The sequence below is a fragment of the Chanos chanos genome, chromosome 5, assembly GCF_902362185.1.
Source record: "Chanos chanos chromosome 5, fChaCha1.1, whole genome shotgun sequence".
Lineage (NCBI taxonomy): Eukaryota > Metazoa > Chordata > Actinopteri > Gonorynchiformes > Chanidae > Chanos > Chanos chanos.
Genome location: NC_044499.1, coordinates 8644510 through 8671678, shown reverse-complemented (window position 1 = coordinate 8671678; position 27169 = coordinate 8644510). Strand labels below are relative to the sequence as shown.

The window sequence follows — 27169 nt, the reverse complement described above, 5'->3', positions numbered from 1 at the left end:
CCGCTCGGAAGTGCGCGTCGTTGCTGATGCGGTCACCGGTGGATAGGCTGGCATCATTGCTAGGGACAGTTTGCACATTATCCTAGACAGCTCACTGCGGACTTTAACAGCGGTGAAATTAAGCAGTTTTAGGATACGCACCATCTACTGGCAACCTTACTTAGCGGACATTAAGAAGTTGGTCGACTGTCCTGGAGCGCAGATTAAGGGGACGTTTCATGGATATTCCTTGGTCATCACACATTTGCCATTTTATCTGAAAGCAAAACCTGAGAGTTTACTACAGTTAATCGTGGAGGGAAGGAAGGCAAATCGATTTTGTCGGTATGCCGCCCAAGAAAAAGGTATATTTTGCTTCTCATCTCCCTGTGTGTGTGTGTGTGTGTGTGTGTGTGTGTGTGTGTGTGTGTTGAGAGACTAGGTACTGAGGTAGAAATGAGAATGCCATTGCAAGAGGGTGCCATCTGTTGCGTTGCTTTGAGCAGTAACCCACAGAGGCTATCTCCACGCGTTTATTCCTGAAGGATGCTGTTGATACGTAAAACAATTCTAATGCTTTTGGACCTTGATGGGTTTCACCACAAGGCCCCATTTAAAGTTTAGGTCAGTTTAAATATATAAACGAGGTGTAGCACACGGTTAATGAGTTGCCCGTAGTACAACCTAGGCTGCAGAACATGACGCTGGGAACTCACGTTTCTCTTTGATCATATTCCTTTTCAATGTGTGAGAGTAATCTTATGATGGCAATGATGCACGATTAACATAAAACACACAGTTCAGCTGAGAGATGAGTTAGTGTTGAGGTCAGTGTGCAGTTTCTATAAGTACACTATTATGTACACACCAAACACATAGCGAATCACGACGAAACATTTATTTATTTATTTATTTACTTGTTTATTTATTCATTTATTTTCAGAGCTATCTTCTCCACTTTTTTATAGATTTTTGTAGCGTTGGCAGCATTCAGTGCTGCTCCACAGTTAGGCATTGCAGTCTGCAGGAGATGGACGTACCTGTTACCCAGAATAGGACAATCCTCTTACAAGCTGTCACTGGGGCATTAAACCTGGATACACCCTCTCTCGCCTAGATGGAGATAGAGCAGGGCTTCTAGATAGTTCTACTGGAAGATGGAGAGAAGTAGCTTAACTGGATCTATGAATGCATAATTGCCTCGGTTTATTTTCAAAGTTTGTCTTCATGTTTGCAGCTGTTGCAGCAATTCTGTTTTAAATGTTTACTTCACCGCACAATGAAAGATTAAATACCTGTCCGAGTTCAATGCATGGATGTCCTGAAATGCACTCCCCTTTTTCTTTTCTTTCCCTTCAGTATAAAATCAGTATTTTTCCCATGGTACTGTGACTTGACATGGGTTTGGGAGGAAGGGGCAGTGCTTCTTATAAGATGTTTGATAGTGAATACATGGGCATGTCATTCTATATAAAGCAAGAAAAGCTTACACATCATAAATGCATGTGACTGTTGTTAAGGTGTGTCACTGTTGCTGGAGAAGGGTTGGACTGTGTGCTCTGTCCTCCACACTGTTAGCTGCCTAAGTGTAGTTAGGGTTTGTCTCTTTCGCTCCAAATCCTGGATTGACGCATGCTGTCCTAATCTCCTTACAGAGAAGCAATCATGACCAAGAGCAATAGGGCAAAGAGTGAGATGGAGAGAGAGAGAGAGAGAGAGAAAGAGAGAGAGCGAGAGGAAGAGAGAAAGTGAGAATGAGAGAAAAAGCAAATGTTTATCATGGAAACTGTTTTGATTCTAGCCCACTGGTTTTATACACTGCTTTAGAAATGAAATTCCCTGTAAGAACAAACCGTATGCAGTGACTAGCATGTTTCCTTACTACAGAAAATCAGTAGACCAAACGGTTTGCTTTCATTACATAACACTGCCTATGCCAGATTATCTTTTTGTTTGTGACTATAAAATAAGACCAAAAAAAGTGTATATAATCAAATATTAATGTTTTTAATAAAATAATGGTACAGAGGACATTTTATTTGATTTGCACAGTGTAAAGAAAGACTGTGGACCGAGGAAAAAAATACTTTTGGGACATCTTTTGTGATACAGTTTTATAAGCAGTGTTGGGCAAAGCATACAGAGTGAAGGTAGAGATACTGTTGGTAGAACATTACTGCAAAGTCCTCCATTTTCACTTGAGTTAAAATAATAAAAAAAAAATACTTGTTTTTAAATGTATTTAAGTGTTGAAAGTGAAGGTTCTGTGATTTATTGTTGTTTAAATGTTGTTATATTATTTTTGTAATCAGATATGTTCCTTCCTCTTGCATAATCTACCCATTTTGCGTGAGAAGGCTCTAATGTTACTGTAGGCACACAGATCTGTTGGTGCAAGATCAGCCAATCAGTCTGACATCGATACCGATCATGAGTGGTCAAAATGCGGGTGAACAATTTTCACTAGGGAGATATGAGTGGTGGCAGATATGAAATAAACAGGATTTGAGAATAGGCAAACTTTCCTTTTAAGATGTATCCAAAAAAAATCAAACAAAAACAACAAAAAAAACCCCACTTCCAATAATAATTCAAGTAACGTGGCAAAGTGTTAGTGTGTAAAGGTGAAAAGTAAGGTACAAATATACTGTATGGTAAAAGACACACTGAAAAAACTAAAGTCACTACGAAATTCTAATTAAGCCAAAGAAGCTACACATAAGCTTTACACAGAGAATGCTGTTACACTGGATATCAGCACAGCTGTGATTCAGTTGTAGACAGGTAGGCAGAGAGCCGAAGATCTTGTCCAACCTAATTACTAGACTGGAACTAACAAGTTGTTGTATGATACTAGATATGTATTTAACATTTGACATTAGGGATGGGAATCTCGAGGGACCACCCGATACGATATTATCACGATACCTAGGTGCCGATTCGATTTGTATTGCGATTCTGTAAGTATCACAATTCTGTAAATATCCCGATTCGATATTACAATTTTTTCCGCTTTTTTGTTACAGTTTTAAAACCCTGAGTCGTGTAAAAGAGTTGAGTCATACCTCTAAAGCTTTAAATCTTCAAAGCTTTATTAAAGAGCTCCACAAATTAACTGAACATGAGTAATTAAATGTAATCCTTGGAACATTTTTCCCCCTCAAAAACCAAGGGGGGCATTTAAACTATACAAAATTACTTCAACAGTATAAAATTTAACTTAAAATTAGGAGTAAACAAAAAACAATATTTGCTGCTGTCATGGCATTGGCAACATCAAGCTAGTGTTTAGGTATGGTTAAGTTTTTATGCAAAAACAAGAGCTGGTCTGGTCTGGAGGACATGAGAGGACATGCACCACTCCTCTGTAATGTAGTGTGCCGTTACTGTCACATAGGACACAGTGGCCCTTGATGTCCATGCATTGCACGTTAAAGGAACTCCATGAGACTTACTCAGTGATTCCTTAACTTGCATCTTTACTTCGTTGTAGATGTTGGGTATTGCTGTGTCGGAAAAAAGCGCCTTTATGGTATGACGTAACCTTGGCTCTAAAGTGTGAACCATATTACGAAACCCTGGTATTTTCAACAACACTGTATGGCCTTAGATCTTTACATATAAAATGGGCAATTGACGTTGTGATGCGCTTAGCTTTATCTGAGCTGCTAGGAATTTTGTTCAAACTTGTGTCCAGCGTTTGTTGTTGGCTGCTAGCAACAGGTTTTGTTTTCTCTGCTGCTTTGTATAACTAAGGATGGTGTCGAGTAATATGGTCCCGTATGTTGTCGTATTACCGCAATACTTAACTTTAGCGTGACACAGTTGGCATACAGCATGGCTCATATCCAACTCCCCTTTACCACTTAAATTAAGAAAGCCAAAGTTCCTCCGTACATTTGACTTGAAATGTGGAGGGGCAGCATGTATCTCCAGTCTGTCACCCGCCATAATTATTTCTACACAAAGTTAGCAAAAAATTCGCTCCTACCACTTGGGATGCTGTGCTGCCTGCCAATATATGAATATTTTAGAGCGCATCACCTGTAGGACGATAGAGGAACGGCAATGTTTCACCACTTCGAATTTAATCAAATAAACTAAAAATGATTTTGGAGCAAGTGTGACGATACAAGAATCGCCACACAAAAAAATCGCGATACATAACTGTATCGATTTTCCCCCCGTGTCTATTTGACATATTTTAGATGAGGTTTTTTTTTTTTTTGCGTTCCCACTGTAAAGTAACAAGGAACGATGGATGTTGCAAAAATGTAGTGGACTCAAAATAAAACATTTAGATATGCAACAGAGTGGAAGTAAAAGTCTTCAAAAATGGTTGAATAATGGACAGATACTTGAAAAAGGTACTTAAGAACAGAACATGTACTTTGTTACTGTCCACCACTGCTTACGAGAGATGATTTTTGCTCCCTTTGTAAGCAGCAACCTTTTTTATGGTCTCTCTTAATGCCATTCATCAAAGAAATTTGACCTCAATTGCTCTGTAGATGAAAATATCATGTTGTGATTTTGGACTTAATGTCTGTCCAAAGGATTGAAGTGTTGTTTTATCACTATACAAGCCATTTTTTAATTTAACATTGCTAAACTTTGCTTGGCCTTAAATCAGAACCGAATTCTGCTTTAAATTTGCAGTCATACGGCATGGAGCAATAGACAGCCCAGCACAGGGGCAAAATACCAGTCACCCCTCTGAGAGAAGTGACTTATAGTGTTGACTGATATGGCAAGGAAAGGAAAAATGGGCAAAAACATAAAAGAAGCAAATGGTAGTGTTATCATTCAGGCACGGAGTGTAAAATGAAAGAATGAAACCATGCAAAATGACAACTTGCTCTAAGCAAATAGTAGCAGTAACATTTTCCATTGGCATGAGCTCAGAGACTTTGAACACCTGGGAGTTCTGCCAGAGCTCATTTAGTGACAGGTAGGAAATTATTCTTAATTAGATCACTGAACTCCTCTATATTGTAGTGTCGAGCACAGCCATCTACAGGGGACAGAAACCATTAGTTCTTTACAGGGTATGACTTGATCTCAGTCACCAGTATACTGACAGAGCAACACATTCAATTATAGAAATGAGTTTAAATCAATCAGTCAATAAAAAGACATCCTAAGACATTCAAAAAGTCATTCAAGAAAACAAGATGTCTCAGACAGATTATGTTTGACCTTGCATTGAATTAAACATCCTAGATCACAGATAACTTCTGCATAGACAAACCTTATTAGGAAAGGGCTAAAAAACATTCCTTTCATAATGTTTTATAACTTCTGAAGTTTTTCTTTCATATAACACTTGAATTAGCGTATAATTATTCAGCTTTGATCATTTGAATATGTATTTTAAAGACATGGCAGTTGCGCAGACAGAGTGCTATATTGTCTAAAAATGTTCAAAGTGCTTTTTATAGTAAATCTATTGATTTTCTTATGTACTTAAAGAAATGGGAATTTGTTGTTCCAAAGGTGAGTGGGCTGAAAATCTCTTTATCTTCAGTACCACTCCTCTTGTTCCGTGATAGATCAGCAGTCTCTCTGATCCACCACTTAACCTTGATTTGATTTTTTTTTTTCCTTTGGTTAGTACTCTGTGTTTTTCCTGGCGAGACCAGAGTCTTATAGATGCTCCCACTGAGAGTCAGTTTGAGTGTGTGTGTGTGTGTGTGTGTGTATGGGATCGGCTTAGCCAAACTCCAAGTGGTTGTAAAACAGACAGAAGAAGAAAGAAAAGAGAAATGATTATCATTGAACAGTTAAACTGTCAGGAGTAAAATCTTGTGATTTATTCTGTGGTACATAAAATGCTATTGTGGAATTGTTATCATCATCACCGTCGTCATCATCATCATCGTCATCATGTGATCCTCGTATCATCGTATTTAATTATTAATGTATGTTGACGTTAAAATGCAGAGGTGCAAGTTATGCTTAGCCTGCATCTCCTTTCTTTTGGAGGTTTCCATGGCAACCTCTTATGGTGCTGCATTCTGCTGTATCCAACATTCCTCACACTTGTAGCAGAATACAATAACCCTCACAGTGCCAAGTCAGTTGAGCTTCAGTGCAACAGCTCAGAATTGTAAGATTCAGTGGTTAGAGAGAGTGGGAGAGATTTTGGAGATTTAACCAAAAAGGAAAAAAAACCCCAAAACAAATCACTGCTAACTGCACGTCTAATGATTGTTCGTTAACGCGTACAAATAGAACGGCATACAAACAATATAATAAGTTTTGCATGTCATCTAATTTTCTGACCATTCGTTTTTAATCAGTGATCTGATCTCAGCTCCTGTCTTGCACTGAAACCCCACCTTGTGGAGTCCACACTGCCTAAGCACTTTGCATTACTTTGCCACTGTTCTGAATCAGAACTCCCCAGGAGTCTAATCCTCTCACCGGATTGCAGCGAGAGATGTGTTCCCTCATGCTTCCTGCTCGCTGGGTGATGATTCTGCTTGTGTGCGTTGTACCTGTAAGTGTTTCTCTGCCTGAAATATGCCTTGGCCAAACAGAGTGTTCTGGGAGAAATCCTCTCTCTGGCATGTCCATTTCATCATTTTCTGTGAATATCAAAACTCACAAAACTCACTCACTGCTTTCTGAGAGATTTACACATCTGCTGTAGGAAATTAAACAGCCACTTTTGATGTTTGTTTCCACTCTGTGATAATCACAAACCAACACAAGGCAGGCAAGAATATCACAACACTCTTGCATGGTTCTCTAAAAAACATGTATTTGAATACACGACCTCCCAAAATTCCTTAGAAAAAAATGTTCAGTTCCCTTAAAAGTCAGTGGGTAGCCCGTTACTCTGAGGTGAACAGGGAATATAATCAGAAATGAGAGAGCTGCCAAACTCTTTCCTCCAGGACGTTTCTAGAAATGTAACCATCAGATATGCTGAAGTTTGGAGACTACCCAGATCTATTTGGAAGAGAGCAAAGGGACAGTTTAAATTAGGCCTGAAAGTAAAACCAGTCTTTTTGACCCACTTAGCACAAACTCATTCATTCACAAAAAAAAAAAACCCCAAAAAAAACAAGATCTAGGTTATATAGGGAGTAAATGAGTCTGAGGTAGAACTAGAAATAAGATTTTCCTTTTGTTTTATATGAGGCTATAGTAGGTGATATCTGAATGTTCATTGCAGTGCCTCACAGCTGTCCGCCTGAATATATTCATTCTGTGGTCTGTCAACCTTTCACAAACCTGTTTAAGGACACATCTCCAGAGGACACGTTAGCTTTATCCTCTGGAGGTTCATACATTGCCAGCTGGCTCCCAATGCCACAATCACTGGGATATTTGATTTTTTGGGGGAGGGCGTCCATCTTAATAACACATACATTTCTAACGCTGCCAAAAAAGCAAGAGCGCGCTGGAGTAAGATTAACATGTTCTGGGAAGGTCTATGAGTCAGAAGTCACCTTCATGATCTGCTAGCTAGCGTCTGTGTTCAATTATCATACAAACACGGTATTTCAATACTAAGGTTCCCTCCTATGAACGTAATTGTGTCGTTGAAACTTTGTTTTGGATGTTGTAAAACAGGTGTTCGTTTCAGCATTTTATTTATTTATTTATTTATTTATTTTAATTATTTATTTTAAATTTGTGCGATTGTGCTCTCCTCTGTTTCTGGTGGACAGTTCCCACTGACTGGGGCATTGCTGAATAACCGCGTGGTGTTTTGTACTGCTCTCTGCATGACTCTGAGCTGCAGGAAGAATGGCGCTGTGTGAGCAGATGTCTATGGCAAAACACGAATAAACACAAACAAGAGCCTGTACATAGCCCTGCCCTTCCTCTCCCTCCCTCCTGTTCTCTCCCTATCTCTTCTTCATGTCTTTTCTTCTTCCCCCCACCCTTTCTGAAATCCCATCTTCTCATTAGTCCTCATTAGTCCTTCTTCAAGCGCAAACAATGCTCTTCTAACGCGTTGCTTTCATTTCTGTTACTGATAAAGAAACTACCAGGATCCTCATATTTTTCATCTTCACAGTTCTGTCCTGGCATGTCTCTGAGCTTTATTATTATATTCCCTAATAAAACCTTTCCCTGAGAGACAGGCACGTTGTGGATCAATCTCTATTTATTGGTTTGCTTGTTTGTTTTTTGAGCTTTGTTTTGTGCCAGAATAGCAAAACTTAAATTTGACCATTATGCCATTGGTCAGAGTACCCAAACACCCCTCCTCTGTGACATGACACACAATAGGCTGATACAAATTTATCCTTCATGTAGAGTTTGTTATAATGGCAAGCTGTTAAGGGACAGTTAGGATGGAACTGATGGATGGACTAGAAGATAATTTCCTATTGAAAATATCATGGAATTTTAAATGGCCAATTTCTGAGTAAGGTATCATTGCTTTACCTTCAGCGCATATTGCCTGAGATTGCAGAGCAGTCTACTGCGGGACTTTACTTGGTACCCTCAGTTAGTAATGCAATTTGTGTGGAAGGAGCCTTGAAGGTGAAAGCCAGAGATCATTTACGACTCAGTGATATGTCAGCCATTATCTGCGCAGCGAAATAAACTCATTTTAGGTCAACACATCTCTGAACCCATAAGCATCCTACAGCTAGAGCATCAACACTGTTAGCTAAATATTAACGACTTACAATTTCAGTCAATGCTTTAGTGGCACACGATGTCATTATATGTAGCGATATTTGCCCAGTTAATGCTCGGAGACACTGTGGTAAGGTCTTAAATGAATGAATTACACAAGTGGAATGGCTTGTGATTGTGAGTTGGAGAAGCTGCCAGGACATTAACTTAGTGCTGTGTATGCAGTCCAGTTAAATCCAGGTCAGCTGTAGCCCAAACATTAGGATCTGAGCTATATCTGCGCATGTGTGTGTGAGTGTGTATGTGTGTGTGTGTGTCTGTCTGTGTGCCTGTGACTGTGTGTGTGCGGGGGAGTCTTTGCATGTGTTGGATAATATCATTGAGTAACAGGAAGAGCCAGGGTGCATCAGAGGAATTTTGTACTAAGTACAGGAAAATGAATTTTTAGTTCATAAATTGTGTTCTCTCTCCCCCTCTGTCTCTCTCTCTCTGTCTGTCTCTCTTTCTCTCTCTCTCTCTGTCTCTATCTCTCTTTCTCTCTCTCCCTCTCTTTCTCTGTTCGATCCATCACTCTTGTTTTCCCTTACGTAGCTATTTACTGTATTAACGCTTTTTAATACTTTTTTGATGCATGATGCTCTCCTATGTCTTTTCCTTGCACTCCTCTGTGACTCTCTTTCTCTCCGTCTCTCTCTCTCTCTGTGGTTGTGTCAGGGTTCGGCGGACCGTCAGGACTCAGGTGCTATTGAGGAGAAAGAGAAGAATGCTCAGGTGCAACTGGAGAAGGCCAAGGTGTTCACCGTTTCCTACCATGCTCTCTGAGTCATGTTTGGATTTCTCTTCTTTTAACTGTGTTTCATTCCATCAGTTGTTGACCATTTTTAATCATTAATCATAAGAAACAGGCACCAACCAGTTACCTTCTGTCATTTTTCAATGTGATGTCCAAACCCAGTTAAAATATCAAATGACAGGGTAAAAAAAAAAAAAAAAAAAAAGGAGCGAAGATTAGATTTTCATTGTAACACATTTGTCAGTAAGAAACATCAAACACACGATGTCATAATGTTCTGTTTTTCTTGTTGGTCACTGAATGTACTCCTTTCAGATTGTCATTGTTCCATCAGAAACAGACGGAAACGCCCATAGGAATTCTTTAATTAAGGCCCAGAAACGGACAACGTCTTGTCTCATTTTCGTCTGTCCCACTGAGCATTTCCTACCCACCAGGAACAATTACTTCCTGAATGTCAAGATGCAGAGATTTCATTCTATCTTTAATGAGATCTACTCAGAGAGACACTGGGTCAATACACTGGATTTTAGGGACAGATTGTTGTAAGAAACTCAATAAATCTGTGGTTTAAGCAGCATCATTTTTCGGACAACTACGACCACACAAGGTTGTACAGACTGAAGTTATAAAAGAGCTGTCTAAAAACGGTGTCTCTCAGTTGATGACTGATACGTATGAAAAACAGTGCCCGCAGGATGTGGACACAATTCAGATCGCTGTGTACCTTAATTGACTACTAGATAGATAAGCGTAGTTGTGGAGGGGTCTGGGGTCGGGGGGGGGGGGGGGGGGGGGGGGGGGGGGGGGGGGGGGGGTCTTTAATTCTGATTTCCGTTAGAATCCGTATGGACCGAAGTTCATTGCTGTGCCAGCAGTTAGGAGGGCGTTTGATCCATTTAAGCTTTCATAAAGCATTTTAACTGTCATTGCGTGTCTGTTTTAGCTAGGAATGAACGCAGCGAGAAAACTGTAATATCTAATTTTATGTAATACATGATGGAATACCAGCATAAGCGTTCTATTTAGCTCTCACTGACATCTCATTGCCGCACAAACACACGTTATAGAAGCATTCATTTATCCCTCTCTCTCTCTCACTGTATTTCCCCTCAGTGGACTGCTATTGAACCGTTTGAGAATGACTCCATGCATCTCAATCAGTTTCTAAAGTAAATGAATGAAAGCTATTATTAGGAAGATGCCTGGGGTGATGCAGCACATGTGGTTGCTCTCTGATGCTGATGTCAGCAGGATTTCTGTCTCACTGCGTCCTGCGTGGAGTCAAACCGCATTCATTCAGTCACACTCGCTCATATGCATTCAGAACATACCTGACCCTCTCGTAAAACGCACATTATGCATGTGCAACGAGCAATAAATTAGAAGACACAAAAAAGCAGCTCACGCTTCATTTGGCGGTGTTCCCTTTCTAATTAGATGTGACAAATTAACACTTTTATGATGGTTGTTCATATATATTAATATGTTCATATATATATATTAATGAAACTCTTCATGGCGTGATTAATGTAACCCTCTTAATGTTTTCTCTTGGCACCCGGACACTGTGGGCAGTTTAAACCTGTGGCATTTGCTGTGCGCACAAACTTCACCTACACTCCTGCCGATGACGATAATGTTCCTATGCCAGGGCATGGTGTTTCCTTTGAGGCAAAAGACTTCCTGCACATCAAAGAGGTCAGCACCACTCAACACACTCAACACATTCTGTCAATCAGAGCATCTGCAGAATGTGTAATAAACACCGACTTCCATCTATTCCCAGCTCTGCTCCTAAGTGTGGTTTAGGAAAAAAAAAAAAGACAGTGATTATTCACATGAGTTAGAGTGACTATGAATTCAGATAATCACTCTGGTCAAACAGATTTGTGCATAGGAAATTAAAAATTTTGTTTAAACGTTGTAATAATGTTGATTATTCCCTCTCTCTCTCCTTCTCTCTCTCTCTCTCTCTCTCTCTCTCTCTCACAAACTCACAAACTCACACACACACACACACACTTCACACACTTTTTCAGAAGTTTAATAATGACTGGTGGATTGGGCGGCCAGTGAAGGAGGGAGGAGAGGTGGGTTTTATCCCCAGCCCCGTGAACCTGGAGACCATCCTGATCAGGAGAGAGGTGCAGGCCCGCAAGGCTGCCAAAGCCCTAGCCAAGTATACAACTTCTTCTGTTTCCACGATGAAGCAACATGTTTTACCATAAAAATGTTATGCACAGATATGATGTCTTACATTGTTTTCCTTCATTTTCATGTCATTTCAGTAAAGCAGCAAGTGCTGCTCAGAATAATGATTTGAATTCAAAGAAAGCTGCCCCTCCTCCTACAGGTATACCTAGGTTTGATTTGACCTCTTCTTTTATGTAAAGTCAGAAAGAAATAAAATGATAAAGTATTGAATACTCATGGTGTGAAATGATTATTCAACTATGCTTAGGAGTTTTAGATGTGCCTGTCTGTAATTTATGCTTGTTATGTAAGTCTTTTTGTCTCTAAATTAACAAGCACTCTTATTATCAGTTGTTAATATGAGTACTGCCTTTTTTTGTCAAAATATTTGCCATAACAAACTAAAGTGAGTTAAAGTTCATATCTATGTATGGCTGGCGTAGTCCTCCCTGTTTTAGACCCAGGAGACAGTGAACAACTAATCAAACTTAGACCAGTCCAAATACAGGCATGATGTGTGCGTGCGCGTGTGTGTGCGTGTGTGTGTGTTTGGGTAAGTGAATGGGTATTACACCATTTTGCCTCTGTGCAAGTCATAATTTATTTATGTTACTTTTCTCTTTCTTACACTGCAGTTCAACAGGTGAAGAAGAAATCGGTAAGTGAGTGTGTCTATGTGCATTATTGTGTATATGCAATGTATGAAAGTTTATCAACATGAAAGTAGTGGTATGCAGTATTTATGTAGTATTTAACTATTTATGCACAGTTTACAGCTATGAATGTCAACATTAGTAATTACTGATGTATTGAAACTGTATAGAGCTTGCTGATAAATATGATATGCTTAGTCGCTTCTTTCTGTTACTGCTTGTGTGTGTGGTGTGTGTGTGTGTGTGTGTGTGTAGACAGGTAGAGAGAGAGAGAGAGAGAGAGAAAGAAAGAGAGAAAGGCCAATCTGATCTTTGCTTTGCTCTCTTGGTTGTCTCAGGGGGAACAGTTAGCTGCATATGACGTTGTGCCTTCAATGCGTCCTGTTGTGCTGATTGGGCCTTCACTCAAGGGCTATGAGGTGAATAAGACACGTACACACACACACACACACACACACACAGACACATAAGCACTGATGATATGACGACCATGTGCTGGGCTGCTGAGTCACCTGCTCTGTCCTTATTCACACTGTCATAAAGTATCCATTAATATGATTGGCATTATTGGACGTATTCAGAGACATTCTGTTCTGTCTCAGTTTCTGTTGTCTAACTGTCTGATATTGGAGCAATGTGACTCTTTTGTGTAACTGCTTTGCCCGTACTTCATGTTAAGTTGTGACCCTTTTTATTGCAGGTTACAGACATGATGCAAAAAGCTCTCTTTGACTTTTTAAAACACAGATTTGAGGGGAGGTAAGCTGTGAATGCAGACATATACACTTGTGAGCATGTTCACAGATCCACCGTAACTCTCTAGTACCAACCCTCCTTAACCGTCCTTTTTTTGCTGCATCCAAAATTTATTTCGTTTTTAAAGGTGTATTTATTTGAAAATAGTGGGTTGATTATCGTTCAGTGCACTTTAGCTATAATCTCTCAATTGTCTAATCTTTATAATTTGAATGTTTTTGTGTGTGTGTGTGTGTGTGTGTGTGTGTGTGTGTGTTTTCAGAATAACCATCACTCGGGTCACGGCTGACATCGCTCTTGCAAAGCGTTCTATATTAAACAACCCGGGCAAGCATGCCATAATGGATCGCTCCAACACCCGCTCCAGCCTGGGTATGACTAACCAGGAGTTTTATTTACACTTGTCTCAGACTCCCCCTTTGTTTTATTTATTTATTTGTTTTCCAAAGTTGGATTAATTCTCGGATACCGTAATGGTGTATCATTTTTGAGATCGCAGGTTTATGACAATAAATAGTTTAGCCAGCTCCTGTGGAAATTTGATCAAGTATAAGTTTAAAAAGTTAACAGGTTTACCTTTAACTTTGCTCAATTTTGAGCTCAGACAAAACCTGTCACGCAGCCAGTGATCGGCCATGGTATTTCTTACTATCGGCCTTTAGCAAGTAATTTTTTGATCCACGAGAAACTTGGTCAGCACTTCCAGAACAATCCATTACTCATCAGGAATTGACTTCCTCAGCTTCCCCCTTTTTTTCTAAAAATTATGGACCAAATGGTGAGATGTTTCCCTGTTACTGGAGAGTGTGTAGCTGTAGCATTTAGCTAGCTCTCAATTAGGCTGGATAAGAGTACTGAACACTGGTTTTCTCCGCTCTGTTCCTCACTTTGCTGTCTTGCCTCAGATGCTGCTGGTATGTATCATACATCAGTAGTGTGTCTTTGCTACCCCTGACCTTCTCCCATTGGTTTCACCTGGGCTACCCTGTTAGCAAGCATCATCTGTGATTGTCAGCCTAATGTTATGACATGGAAACTTTGGCTTGGGTCTTTCAGTACAAGTTAAATTTATACATTTAAGCTTTGGAATGGAATGATCTAGAGTTTTTTTTTTCCATTCCAAATAATACAAGACAAAGTTCTCTATGTTACAGTGAGAGTGGATTTTAGTACAGAGCAAGAACGGTTGTGATGTTGACAAAATAAAGTGGCGATTTTCTATGCAGGCCTTTGTTTAATTTTCTCTCTGTCTGTAAGCTGACTGTGCATTGCTAGACTCATAACTTTACAGAGCGCTTAGCAGGCATGACTAATCCTTTACTCAGATGACTATGTTAAGCTTCAGGACTGAATCTTTCTTTTAAGTACTATGTATGTCTGCTGAATCTGTCAATGCATTTACTTAAATCTCAATATACTATTTTTGAAGAACATCCTTATCAGTGTTACAGCAGATGTCTTGCTATTTTTGACAGTGTATTGAGTCACAAAACAGTGTAATCCTGAAAACAGTAGGCGGGAGATTTTAATATAGGATCAGAAAGACAAGAGGTTAGATGGAGGGCGCTTGGTTCCGAAAGAACTATCAGCGTTGGTGAATAAGACACTTCATCGAGTGAATGCTGTGTTTCATTTATGGAGGCTATTAATAGATGCTCACAATGGGCTATGCTATAAATGAAGATGATGGTTGTTTGATTGGTTAAAGGTTTGTGGTTTCTTTTGTTTGGATGATTGGTTTACTACATCTTCCTCCACTATCCCTTGCAGCCCAGATCCAGGGGGAAGTCGAGCGGATCTTTGAACTGGCCCGTAGCCTACAGCTGGTTGTTCTAGATGCGGACACCATAAACCACCCACTCCAGCTCAGCAAGACCTCCCTTGCACCAATTCTGGTCTACGTCAAGATCTCGTCCCCCAAAGTAAGTCCCTACAATTACAGTATCTGCTGAAGTTCTACCCGGACAAAAATGTTGAGGTCTGGAAGAACACAGGGTCCCTGTGCTGTTTGTGAACATTTTGTGTGCTGGTTTAACCAAACTCTTCACCACTTTTTGAATTATTTCTGGGTTTCCTAACACTCTTTGAACGACGTGGAGTTTTTAAAGTTCAAAGAATGTTATACGCAAAATGTTTTGATTTATTGTATCAATAAAACTTTATTGAAAGGTCTTTAGAACATTCCTGTCATAGCAACTGGCACAACCACCAACCTACTAAACCACATAAATAGTGTTTTCAAACATTTAGCATGTTGTTAAATTTAAAATCTAAAACGAATCCCTTTTTGAGTGCATAACTCAATGGAAACTTGTGGATTTTCGCTAAGTCTTTTGTCACACATCATAACTTTGAAGAGAGGCACCACAGGATGGTGTGCAGAGTCCAGATGTGATAAATTTAGTGTAATAATAACTTTACCATAAATCATAAATCTTCCTTTTTCCTCTTTTTCACATTAGGTCCTAGCAAGACTGATCAAGACAAGGGGAAAGTCTCAGACCAAACATCTCAATGTCCAAATGGTGGCTGCAGACAAACTGGCCCAATGTCCCAATGTAAGAGTGCCCCCTACAGTCCATTCATAATAATGTTTGTCTTTTATATTCAATGCTGTGCCCTGACAAAGGTATTATTTTAATGCAATTTTAGAGCAATTATGTCTCACGAAGTTGTGCATACCTACTGCATTGTTTTCAAATTCCCTGTGCTTACAACATGCACAGGTTATAAGATACGCTTTGATCCAGTTTGTGGATCTTTTTCCATCACTCAGCTTTTTAGTGAATGTTTTGTGGGCCTTAAATACAAACCCTCTGATTCACATAGCGGTAATACTTTTAGTGCTTTACTGGAAAGCCCCAGTTAAAAAATAATCACTGTAATATCAATGATTACCTCTTTCTTCTCTTTCTCCACTGACCTTGTTTCTTCCCTGTACCCTCATCAAAATCTTGCTCGAGGTTGTAATCAGAGTCTGGCTAATTTCACTATCAGGGGCGCGTTATTTTTAAAATACCCACTGTTACAGCCACCGTAAGAGAGCAGTAAGGTACACAATGACATAGATTTGTTTCTCTGTGTTTCTTTTGCCTTCCTCTTGTTACAAGTGAACTTCCTTAGCCCGCCAGTAATTTGTCTGCTCTGTAAAAAACCAATCTGTTTCCACCTCCCGTTTTGATTTGCAGGAGATATTTGATGTCATCTTGGATGAGAACCAGTTGTCGGATGCCTGTGAGCACATTGCTGATTACCTGGAGGCCTACTGGAGGGCCACCCACCCCCCTGAGATGGAGCCTGTCAATCCCATGTTGGAAAAACTGGCAGAAAACACACTACCCACCAGTCCTACACCTGCAAAAGTACCAGCTCCTGCAAAGGTACAGGGCAGTAATATGCCCCCTTACGGTTTTGAATAGTCACATTACTATACAAACCAACTGGTTTCCAGCTTGGAGGGGGCAGATTTATACAAATCAAATACTTTGCACACCAGAACTCTTGTATGTGGAAATCATGCCCTTTCTATGCCCCCCCCCCCCCCCCAAGAAAAATAGAAAGGTAGATGAGTCATTCATGCATTTGTACTTTAATTCATCTTTATTTTCCTGTCCACACATTCACCATTACGTATTGTGAATTTGAGATGTTTATTTTATTTTTATGACAACATTTTCATTTCCCCCCACCTACTAACCACTTTATTGGAAATTGACAGAGGCCTTAAAGTCCTGCTGGTGAGTGAGCCATGATGGACATTAGGTTAGACTGCCCTTTGAATTCTGGACTTAGAGCATTAGCAATTCCAGAGCAATAGTGTTAGTTCTACTGTTGTAGCATAGTAGATCTAGCCTCTCTTCTCAAAACACACGAAGCTCCTCAAAGCATGCTATGAATATTGCATGCTTATTTGGTCTTGGATACAGAGAAAGTTTGTGTGTGTGTGTGTGTGTGTGTGTTTGTGTAATTCTGTTAGACTTCAATCTGAGCCATATCACTAATTTTGACTGCAGGATGAACACAAGAACAAAAGGATGGCAGCGACGAAGAGGAAAGGTTCTCAGGAGAACCAGGAGGAGGACGAGGAGGAGGAGGAAGAGGAGGAGTTCTCTGAGCTCCAGGAACAGAGGGATGAGGAGGTTGAGAGGGAGGAAGAAGAGAGACTCCTGAGGATTGAGCCAAAAAGACCACAACACGCTCACCACCATCACCATCATCACCACCGCTCTAATAGGACTGAGCACCAGAACCACCAACACCACCACTCCCACCAGCAGCCTGTCGACATGGAGATGCTTCCCAGTAAGGACTCGATGTACGAGGAACCACGTCGCAGACGCGTGCTCCTGGACGAGGAAGAGCCAGACACGGACGTCTACCATAGGACTGCTGGTCACAGAGACCACAACCATCACCATCACAATCACCATCACCACCATCACCACCATCATCATCACCGTGGCAACACTGACGTTCAGGCAGATGTCCCGCACCGCGGACGGGACTACGAGCTAGAGCACAACGAACGCAACAGGCAACACCGGCACCAGAACCAGCTCCGGTCGGACTACGTCCACCACTACACCCACACTCATCATAGTCAGCACCACTACCAAGGCAGAGAGCGAGACAGGTACAGAGACAGAGACAGGGACAGAGAGAGAGACAGGGAACACGAGAGGGACGGCAGACGGTGCGAGCCTGAGAATTGGCACAGAGATGTGTACATTCACCGGTGATGAAGAGGTACATACACGTCTCTCTCAGTGAACGCTGCTGCAGAGGTCCTGGGTAGTGTGTATTCAGGACAGTTTCTTTTCCTCCTCGCTAATTGTTTTCTTTACTGTATACAACATAAGACATATTTTACATCTCTTCTTCCTTTTCCTCATCTTTTCTTCTCTTTGTCTTTCTGGTTCTCAAGATCTTTTTTTTTGCTTTGTCGTAAATTCCTGCTGACCACAATGACACTCAGTATTCTTGCTGTAACAATAAATTCTGTCAAACAATCATTTCACACGTCACGGTAAAATATTAGCGTGCTGGTCTTATGACTGAGGTAAGTTTTGTTGTAGATGGCTCCTTAGGTCAGAACCAAATACTGTTATCATGAATGAAAAGAGCGAGATTTGAAAAATCGCATGCTGATGTCTCAGAAACTCCTAGGAGGGTATTGCTATCTGTATTGTTATCAACACATTTTCACAGTTCACATTCTCTATTTGTAACCCATGCTTAGCTTGAAGACTACAGGCTCTTCTCATTATAGTTCACTATATTAGCCATGTTTTAATGACTCCTTTGCACAAGCATACAAAGAAACTTATATATTCATGCAAACACAGAGAGTTAGAGGGAAAATTACTGGTTTAGAACAGGCTTAAGAGGATAAAAAGATTAATCACAGAGGAAGTAATTGTTGACAGCACCGTCGCTTAGAAACACTATGCGGACACAGTCTGTTCACATGGTAAAAAATGCATTTGCACTGGCCAGGTATGCTGTGTTCATACATATGTGTAGGAGAAAAAATATTCCTTAGCTTTCTACTCATGTCTCCAAAAGGAGCTGCAATTTCACTTATAACATTAACCCATCAGAGAAGGCATTACACCGTTACATTCTGGAGAACAAGGCTGTTAAAAAACTTTTGTTAATGGTACCAGTTTACACACATTCAAAATCTACTTGGACTGGTGCATATTCTAATGCACTCATATGTTGTGAAGCATGACTCTTATTTTCAGTCACAGAGATCATTGTTTGTGCTGAATTCTCTATGCATCATTTTGTGATGACAGTATAGCTTAAATACTATTTCTATGCATTTGTATATACCTCATAAATGCCTTTGTAGATATGGACTGAGAACAATGTGTAGAGTTACTGTTGGACTGTAATATTTCTATTTACTTAACCACAAGCTGTAGAAAATATGTTTTTAATTGTCAACCTAAACCACTGTGCAAGTATTTGAAACATATTTTTTCAGCTTAATTCTGTTCAGTAAGGGATTCAGTGTTTCCTTCACTTTAAACCAGTGAAGGATAAGGAACTGGTAATAACCAGTTTTGAAAAAAATGTCTGACCAAAAGGAAATGAAGTCTGGAAACTCCTGTGAGAAATGGTGTGTACGTGTGTGTGTGTGTGTGTGTGTGTGTGTTGGTGTGTGTGTGTGTGTTTTACACACTTCTGCAAGAGTTGAAGTGTTTGATTTAAAACAAAGAAAGAAACAAAACAACCTTCTTTGTCAACTTCATTTCTCAGTCACACTTTCAAAACTTCTTTTTTTTTCCTCAGAGGTACACTGCTTTTACTTTGAGCTGATATGACACTCTTTACAAAGAGAAAGAAAAGTTCATTAATTTTTTTTCTTTTCTTCTGAGAAGACAAACTGAAGAATATTAAAATCAATGTAAGGAAGGAAACAATACACTCTTAAACCTTTTTTTCCCCTCGGATTTCAGACCTACTGAATTATCGATAGACTGAGTATTTTGGAAAATTCAACTTTTTTAAAAAAATGTAGATGGAACAGTCTAACAGTGACTTCTGGATCACAGTTATCTGTATACAATTATAGAAAAACCAACAGGAGAGATATGTAGCATTATTGACACCTGGGTTTATGGACCAATGTACTCCCCCTACCAGGACTCAGATGCTCAAGTCTGGATTCTATGGTACTTATGCAAATGAGCTACACTTGTTTACAGTAAACACTGAGTAACATCAGCAGAGATTGTGTTTGTACAGGCTAAATTGTGTAAGAATCCTGGACAAATGGATACCATCCAAAGAAAATGTATTATAACATCTGAGCTTTTCGGTGGCTAACAGAGCTGTACCATTGGCATAGGTATGAGAACTGCAATAGGAATGGAGATTTGTTTGTATATCGACACTACAGTATCTATTTTTTTGAGGGTTAAACAACATGTTTTCTCATACATGTAAAATTTTGAATGGAATAATAACTATAATCTGCAAAAAAAAGTGTAGTAAGTAACTGTTCAATGAATCCAGTGCTATCTGTCTGAGCTCTTATATAAGAGTGTACCCTTGGCCATTTTATGGATGAATGCATTTGCAAAATTCTATCACAAAGTTTTTGAAAAGAAAAAAAAAAAGCTGCACTTTCTCCTTTTACAGACTGTTCTTCAGCCTGGTAAGGGTGGTTCACCACAGATTGATCCAGCCAAAGTCAGTGGCTTATCCATATCGGCAGTTCAGTCTCACTGAATATGTACAGTGAGCTGGTAGAGAGAGAACATGGGATGGTATTTTCAGTCTCTAGAGAGCACAACATATCTCTGATTATGATTGCCTTCAGAGAAAGGGCACTCAAAAATATAGCTACAGATAATCACTGTGGATTAAAATAATACACCCACATACAAGAAAACTCAACACCATTTTCAAATGATCTAGTTTATTAATTAAATATGTACATCAAAATCGATGTTATTTTCAGAATTCATGTTTTGTATCATGTCTGATCAAATAATATTCATTGCAAAGGTCTGTACTGATTGTCATTTGAATTCTACTTTTGTGGTTTTTGTTATGAAACATCCAGAAATAATTTTAGAGATCTTGGAGGATTTCCATGTTTATCATCAGGAAACTAGCCACATCTGTGTCCTCAGTTTTGCTTGTGAACACGCGCAAAATGCAGTCAGTTAGCATTAACTAGTACATACACCCACGTTACAATTTAATTAGCGTTAACAACACTTGGTCTATACAGACACACACACACACACATATATATACACATACATACGTACACACACAGTTAAGCCTTAAATTATTCATACCCATGCCAAATTTGCACCTATAGTGAATTTTTATTTGACCTATAGGTTTCATCTGGCTGGAAATGACATAAACAAGCAATTAAAGATGTTAAGACATTCTGTCAGAGATGTTAATGATGAATTTGAACTATTTCTATATTTCTACTATTTCTATTTCTATTTTTTTACACTTTTACTAAAAATGCCATGTCCAATGAAACCTACTGGTCATATAAAAATTCACCATGAATGCAAATTTGGCATAGGTATGAATAGGTATGAATTTGGACTTAACCACACACACACACACACACACACACAATTTAATATTAAGATTCTCTCTGGGCCTGTTATTGTGTAATACTGTCAGAGGCCCACTTGGTGGTGCTACAGGGAAACATATTGCAGAGAAATAAATACTAAGCACTACTTAGCAAGGAATACTTTGAAGTATGTTGTAAATCCTTAATGGAAATTTCACTACTTTCACTAACATTTTTTTTTAATGATTTCTGCTATTACTGTAATCCTTATTGTCAATACTTATTTGCTGTCAGCAAGTCATAAGTCAGACAGCTGAATGATAGACAGATAGATCTTTAGATATCTTTAGACAGATATTTAAAACCATTCTACCACAGCATCCTATAAGGATGAAAACACTGTGACATGTCAATATAATTTTATATTCCATAAACAGACTAGGTGTTAATTCAAGTTGTTTCTGTCAATTTATATGCTGCTCATTTTTATAGGGTGAGAAGAATTTAACAGATATTGTCTTAATATGTCCTCACAACCAGGGCTTGTAACCAAGGCAAAATTTTAACTGAGGCCCAGGAGCATAAGTAGAGCAAGTTTATTTTACAGCTGTCCATTTGCACTTTTTAAAAACTTTTTTTCCCAGGAAAATTTGAGTTCCAGACATGTAATTTGCTGCATTTTGGTGAATTTTTAATGCATATGAAATGCAACGAAACCTGCAAACAGCAAATCGACTTTCAGGACATATAGTTGAAAATATTCTGGGGAAAGAAATTGAACTATTTTCTAAAATAAATAAGTAAATGAAATAAGTAACTACAACATAATCTGACTGCCTATGATTACTTATCTACAACATTATCATTATTTTTGTCACACATAGTCCTATTTATATCCTGTGAGTGTGAAATTTCGATTAATATGCTAGCTAGCAAGATGGCTAACTGTACAAGTGTCATTTATTATTCACCGTAGAGAACAGGCTAGCTGCTACAGTTTATAATGCTTTTTTCAAGCCAGAAACCTAGCCGCTGATCTACTGCATTGCCTTGATCTACTGCATTGCCGTGCAATGACGTTTAGCTGATACAAATTGATACAAACTGATACAAAATGTCATTTGCAAGCACTGCTGTCCCACAGGTAGTGAACAGACCGGTTCAACAGATATATGAACACGAAAAATACGTAACATTAATATTTACCTCGGGTGACCATATTTTGGTTTTCAAAAAAGGGATCACTAGTTAGTAGACACTAAAATGTTACTCACTGCTGGTAGGCTCTCATTGTTCTTATCCCTCTGACTATCAGATGTGCAGGGCTGGACTGGGACAAAAAATTGGCCCTGGCATTTTTGGCCCACACGGCCCACCACAATCGGTCGGACACCATCCACCAGTACATCATCCGTGCGATCCCTTTAAATATGTGTATCTGCTGTACTACTCCCCCAAACCACTACAAAGCTGAGTAGTAAGTGCCATGAACAAGTGGACCAGCAAAAAGCTATACTTCTTAAACAATACCATCCCGGATAATGAGCAAATAGTTATTCATTCAGTTAATGCATGGAGTTGTTCCATCTTATTTCATCTGATACTAACTATATTCAGTTCATACAGATTTCAAGTATCCAAATATTGATGATGAATATCGCATAAGGTTTACATAGTTAACAGATCAGCTTTTCAGAGAGGAGTAATAGTTAGATCTTTGTATGTGATAGGGCAATTAAATCAATGGTATGCTTGTTTGTTTGGGGAGTTTGACCTACAGTTCACGCACCTACCACGTGAAGGTGCATGCTCAATGGACAGCAGCACCAAACAATTTACACTTACTGTAGTTGGAGAGCTATCTCACAGATACTAATAAAAGTAATCCACACCATATTAGGGGTTGCACAAGTGCATACATTTACAGTAATCCTTTCCTGAAAAACTCAAGTTCTCGAGTAGTCAGGTCGGGGGTCGGGGGGGATGGGTGTGTGTGCGGGAGGTGATTTGCATCCCTTAAAGGACTATGCAGCTATGTTGTGGTAGGTCTCAGCACATAGAGCAAAGCATAAAATGAATGATATGATATAAAGATAACACTTGATCTTACCTTATGCAATGGTGAAGTATGGATGATACTGAAGATATTTAAATTCAGTGCTGACTGCTAATGCTAGGTGGTTCCAGGTAGTTTGAATGACATCTTGCATAACTTGCTGGTTGTTTTAGAGCCATTTTTGTTTTATCAAAGAACTTCCAAATAATTGATTTACCCTTTTCTGCTGTCGCCATCCTTCCTCTTGCTTATCAAGGGGCTCTAACTGGAAACTGAGTGTGCGCGAGATCTAGCATCATGTGATTAACGAGTACTCGATGTCAATGTAGAAACCTGAGAATTGATGTAACTGCTCGAGTGCAACACCTATACCATATACATCCTAATAGTTACCACTATACCTGGCTGAAAATAAACATAGGGCAACTTTGATGCTTGTTGTTGGAAATGAATTTTTTTTTCCTGTAGCCTAATACATATTATGCAGGCATTCATTTTAGCACAGCAGAGCTACAGGTGTACATTATACACAGGGGTGCACATAACATTTTAGGTCTGGGGTTTGTACTACGAAGCAAGGTCAAAGTAACTCCTGGTTAAGGTAACTTGGAGTAAGTGGTAAACTTCCTAATAGAAGAGCCCTATGGCTTCATTCTCTTAGCAAAACAAAGCCATAGGGCTCTTCTATTAGGAGGTTTACTACTTACTCTGAGTTAATTTAACCTGAAGTTACCAGGATAAGCCAGTTACCTTGCTTCGTAGTACACCTCTCTGGTCCTCAAAGGATCACCTGAAGATGTTGCTTTGTGCTCATCTTTTATACTGCACGAATATCTTACTCTCGTTTTTTATGTTCAGGTTCAGTCTGGCGTTTCTGTGAAGGTGTTGGAATACAAAAGTAATTACTTAATGTAGCTTGCTTATGGACATGCTGATGAAAAGATGAAAATCTTAAAACCAGAGAAAAAATATAAGCTAGTTATAGCATAAGCTAAGTATCCACTGGAACTACCTTGCTAACTTGAAAAACAACAACAACAACAACAACAACAACAAAACAAACAAACGAAGGCTACAAGTTACATATTTACCAACTGATGATTAACATCATGTCACAACCTGCACCTCCATTTTGGACTTTTAGTTTGGTATGTCTTTGTGCGCCTGTTCTGTCTGTCTCCGCCCCCCAACTGTTCCTGTTTTGTCTAATTATTAACCTTGTTAATTTCTACCAATCCTGTGTTGCCCTGTTTTAGTTCTCCTATTTAAGTCCTAATGTTTGCCTTGTCCATTGTCTATCGTTGTTTGTGTTTTGTGCACACTGTTATACTGCACCTTTTTGTTATTGGTTTTTTGTTCCTTTTCTACACCTGTATTTTGATCTTCAGTTCAAGTAAAGTCCTCCGTTTTTGTCACCTTCATCATTGTGTCCTGCACTTGGGTTCTGCACCACACCGCCAGCGTGACACATCAACACATTTGTCATAACGGCTATCTCATCAGTGATGCATTGAGAATACTCTAATGTTTTAGTGGGTAACTGTGTCCCAAAAATGTTGGTACGCAAAAGCGTTTCTTATCATAACACATGCTGTGCACTGTTTCTTTTGACTACACATGTGCACCTGCACAGCACTTATGCACACCCCTGATTACACAGCTTTTTCACGCATCTTTATCAAGGGAACCCTAGTCATTTTAACAATACTCTGATGATACGATATGGACATATGTCAGTCATGGGCGTAGCCAACATGGGCTTAGACAACACGACGCTCACAAAATAATGTTAGCTAGTTAACATTGGAATAGTCAGCCGAAATTGCGACTGCATTAGGGAACTATGCTGGGAATGTGTGTGTGAATGTGTTTGTCTGTGTGTCTACCCTGTGATGGACTGGCGACCTGTCCAGGGTGTTTATCTGCCTTTTGCCCAGTGAAGGCTGGGATAAGCTCCAGCACCCCCCACGACCCTAATTAGGATAAGCAGCCTGGAAAATGAATGAATGAATGAATGAAAGTTTATGCTGTTAGACACCAAGAGCCTCTGCTACCAGATTCCACTGAAAATCTTTAAGCCAATCTCCTCTGAAAAGTCTTTTAGCCTTCCAGCTTGGTGCAGGTGCTCAGCTGGGGTCTTTCAGCTCTCTGATATGTTTTGGTTTGTCTGTTCAGACTTTGTATACAGGGATTTCTGAATGTTTCTCTCATATATTAGACTCTATTATTTATTATAGCAGAAAATAGGGTATTATAGCAGAAGCTAGAAAAAATTCCTCATTTGGTCTGTCTTTTTTTCATTTCCCCAATATATTTCCTCTTCCCCCTTACAGTTCAGTTACTCTTAGGCTGGGAGAGTTTTATAATTATAAAAAGCCTAAACAGCCAAATGCTTCAGTCACAGATAAATCAGACGTTAGTTTGGTTGCATAGTAACACAAATAGGGATACGAGTCATTATCTTCAACTTCCTTACTCACATGAACAAAACTTTTCACTTCCAACGTAACACAGTGTGAGATACTACAACTGTATATTGCAGTCTACATTCTGGTGAAAAGAAATGAAAGAATATCAAAATTGATTTCAAAAGAGCTACATTTATTTTACAGAGAATTTATATTCAACACTTTGTTGCTAAAACATTTCAAAAGACAAAACATCCATATGTACGAAATAGTGTCTGCATCTACAGCTAGTACACAACTTTTACATTTGAGACCTAAAATATTTTTGTACTCTTTCAATTAATCATTAAAAAAAACACACACACAGTGGGGGAATATGTCAATGAGGCTGTAGGAGAGAGGGTGCATGTGCATTGTGCAACAGTGTTTTCTATTAAACAGAAGTTAGGAGTTATTCCAGAAAGGGATTATAAAAGTTGTGTTACGTGCGGCGCATTTGTGTGTGTGTGTGTGTGCGTCTTGTTGCGTCCTGTGTCTTGTTTTTTTTCTCTCTCTCTCTCTCCCCTCTCCCCTGTCACCTGACGCAGGGATCCAGCGGTGGCGCGAAACAGCTGCCACTCCCCACCTGGCCTGGTGTTGCGTCCCACCTCCGTGTTCCCAGCCAGCCAACCAAAGATGGAGTGCCCCTCGCCGGATGGCCAACCGGAGATGGGGCGCGGAAATTTAAAGATGCCGGCTTTTAACTGTTAGTAGATTTCGGTCTCGTTTGCGTTCGCGCTTGTGCTCTCTTGTGTGGTAACTACTCGCTGTGTATCGTGTTTGACTTTTGTTATTGTTTGACTACGGTTTTGGATTACGGATTGGCTTTGGTTGTTTTCGACTGGCGTGGGGAGAAGAACAGGTAAGAGGGGGATCCCCGCGCCAGAAGTTAACTGTGTATAGGGGTTAGGTTAGAGGCTGGTGCCACTATTGTATGTTTTGTTTTGGTAGTCAGTGAGTGTAGTTAGGTTTATTTTGGCTCTGCCACCTTTTTGTTTTTCGTAGTTAAGTGTGTGTTTTCCGGTAGGCATTTAGGGTGGTTTTTGTTCTATTTCGTTCATTCCTTTGGCACCGTCTGTCGTTCTCTCCCCTCTCCGTGTTCGTTTGTAAATATTTCTGTGTATATATATATATATATATATATATATATATATATATATATATATATATATATATTCTTGTAAACATCCCTTTGTTCACTTTGTAAATATCTTTAATACATTGCACTTTTTTGTTGTACATTGCTCCCGTGTCCGTGTGTTTTTTCCCCCTCGCACCGTCCCAAACCGACACTGGTGGTGGGTTTCTTTATGCTACGTCCCTGCATCATACCCCTAGACCCAACTCACTATCTGGGACGTAACAAGTTGGAATAAGACGAGGAGGAACTTGAAGAAAACATATTTGAAGACAGGTAAGTATAGCAATGATGAAGAAGGGTTAACAGTGTTTGTGTACACAAAGACTCAGAGCCCTCATGACAATGAGTAGACTTCACCAAGTTACAACGGAACATGAGGGGTACATTTACACAGCAATAATAGAGGTAATTAAAGGAAAACAGGTGTAACTGGCAACAGAATGAAAAGCTGGTTAGACCCATAATATTAGAACATCAGT

At 39.5% G+C, this 27169-nt stretch overlaps 1 protein-coding gene across 1 annotated transcript; it reads left to right on the top strand.

The window, feature by feature from the left end:
* The first annotated feature begins 326 nt into the window (after nt 1-326).
* Nucleotides 327-17723, top strand: cacnb2b (calcium channel, voltage-dependent, beta 2b). The gene is made up of 14 exons (XM_030774594.1): nt 327-344; nt 9301-9378; nt 10958-11080; nt 11422-11561; nt 11671-11735; nt 12211-12233; nt 12567-12647; nt 12929-12987; nt 13247-13356; nt 13890-13898; nt 14755-14906; nt 15447-15542; nt 16173-16364; nt 16998-17723. The coding sequence occupies exons 1-14, from the start codon at nt 327-329 to the stop codon at nt 17721-17723; spliced, it is 1872 nt and encodes a 623-aa protein (XP_030630454.1).
* Nucleotides 17724-27169: the final 9446 nt, after the last annotated feature.

Excerpts from the sequence above, each read along its gene's own strand:
- cacnb2b (XM_030774594.1), top strand. Across the intron at positions 11,081-11,421 it reads ACTTCCTGCACATCAAAGAG|AAGTTTAATAATGACTGGTG; the intron begins GTCAGCACCACT and ends ACACTTTTTCAG. Across the intron at positions 16,365-16,997 it reads AAGTACCAGCTCCTGCAAAG|GATGAACACAAGAACAAAAG; the intron begins GTACAGGGCAGT and ends TTTTGACTGCAG.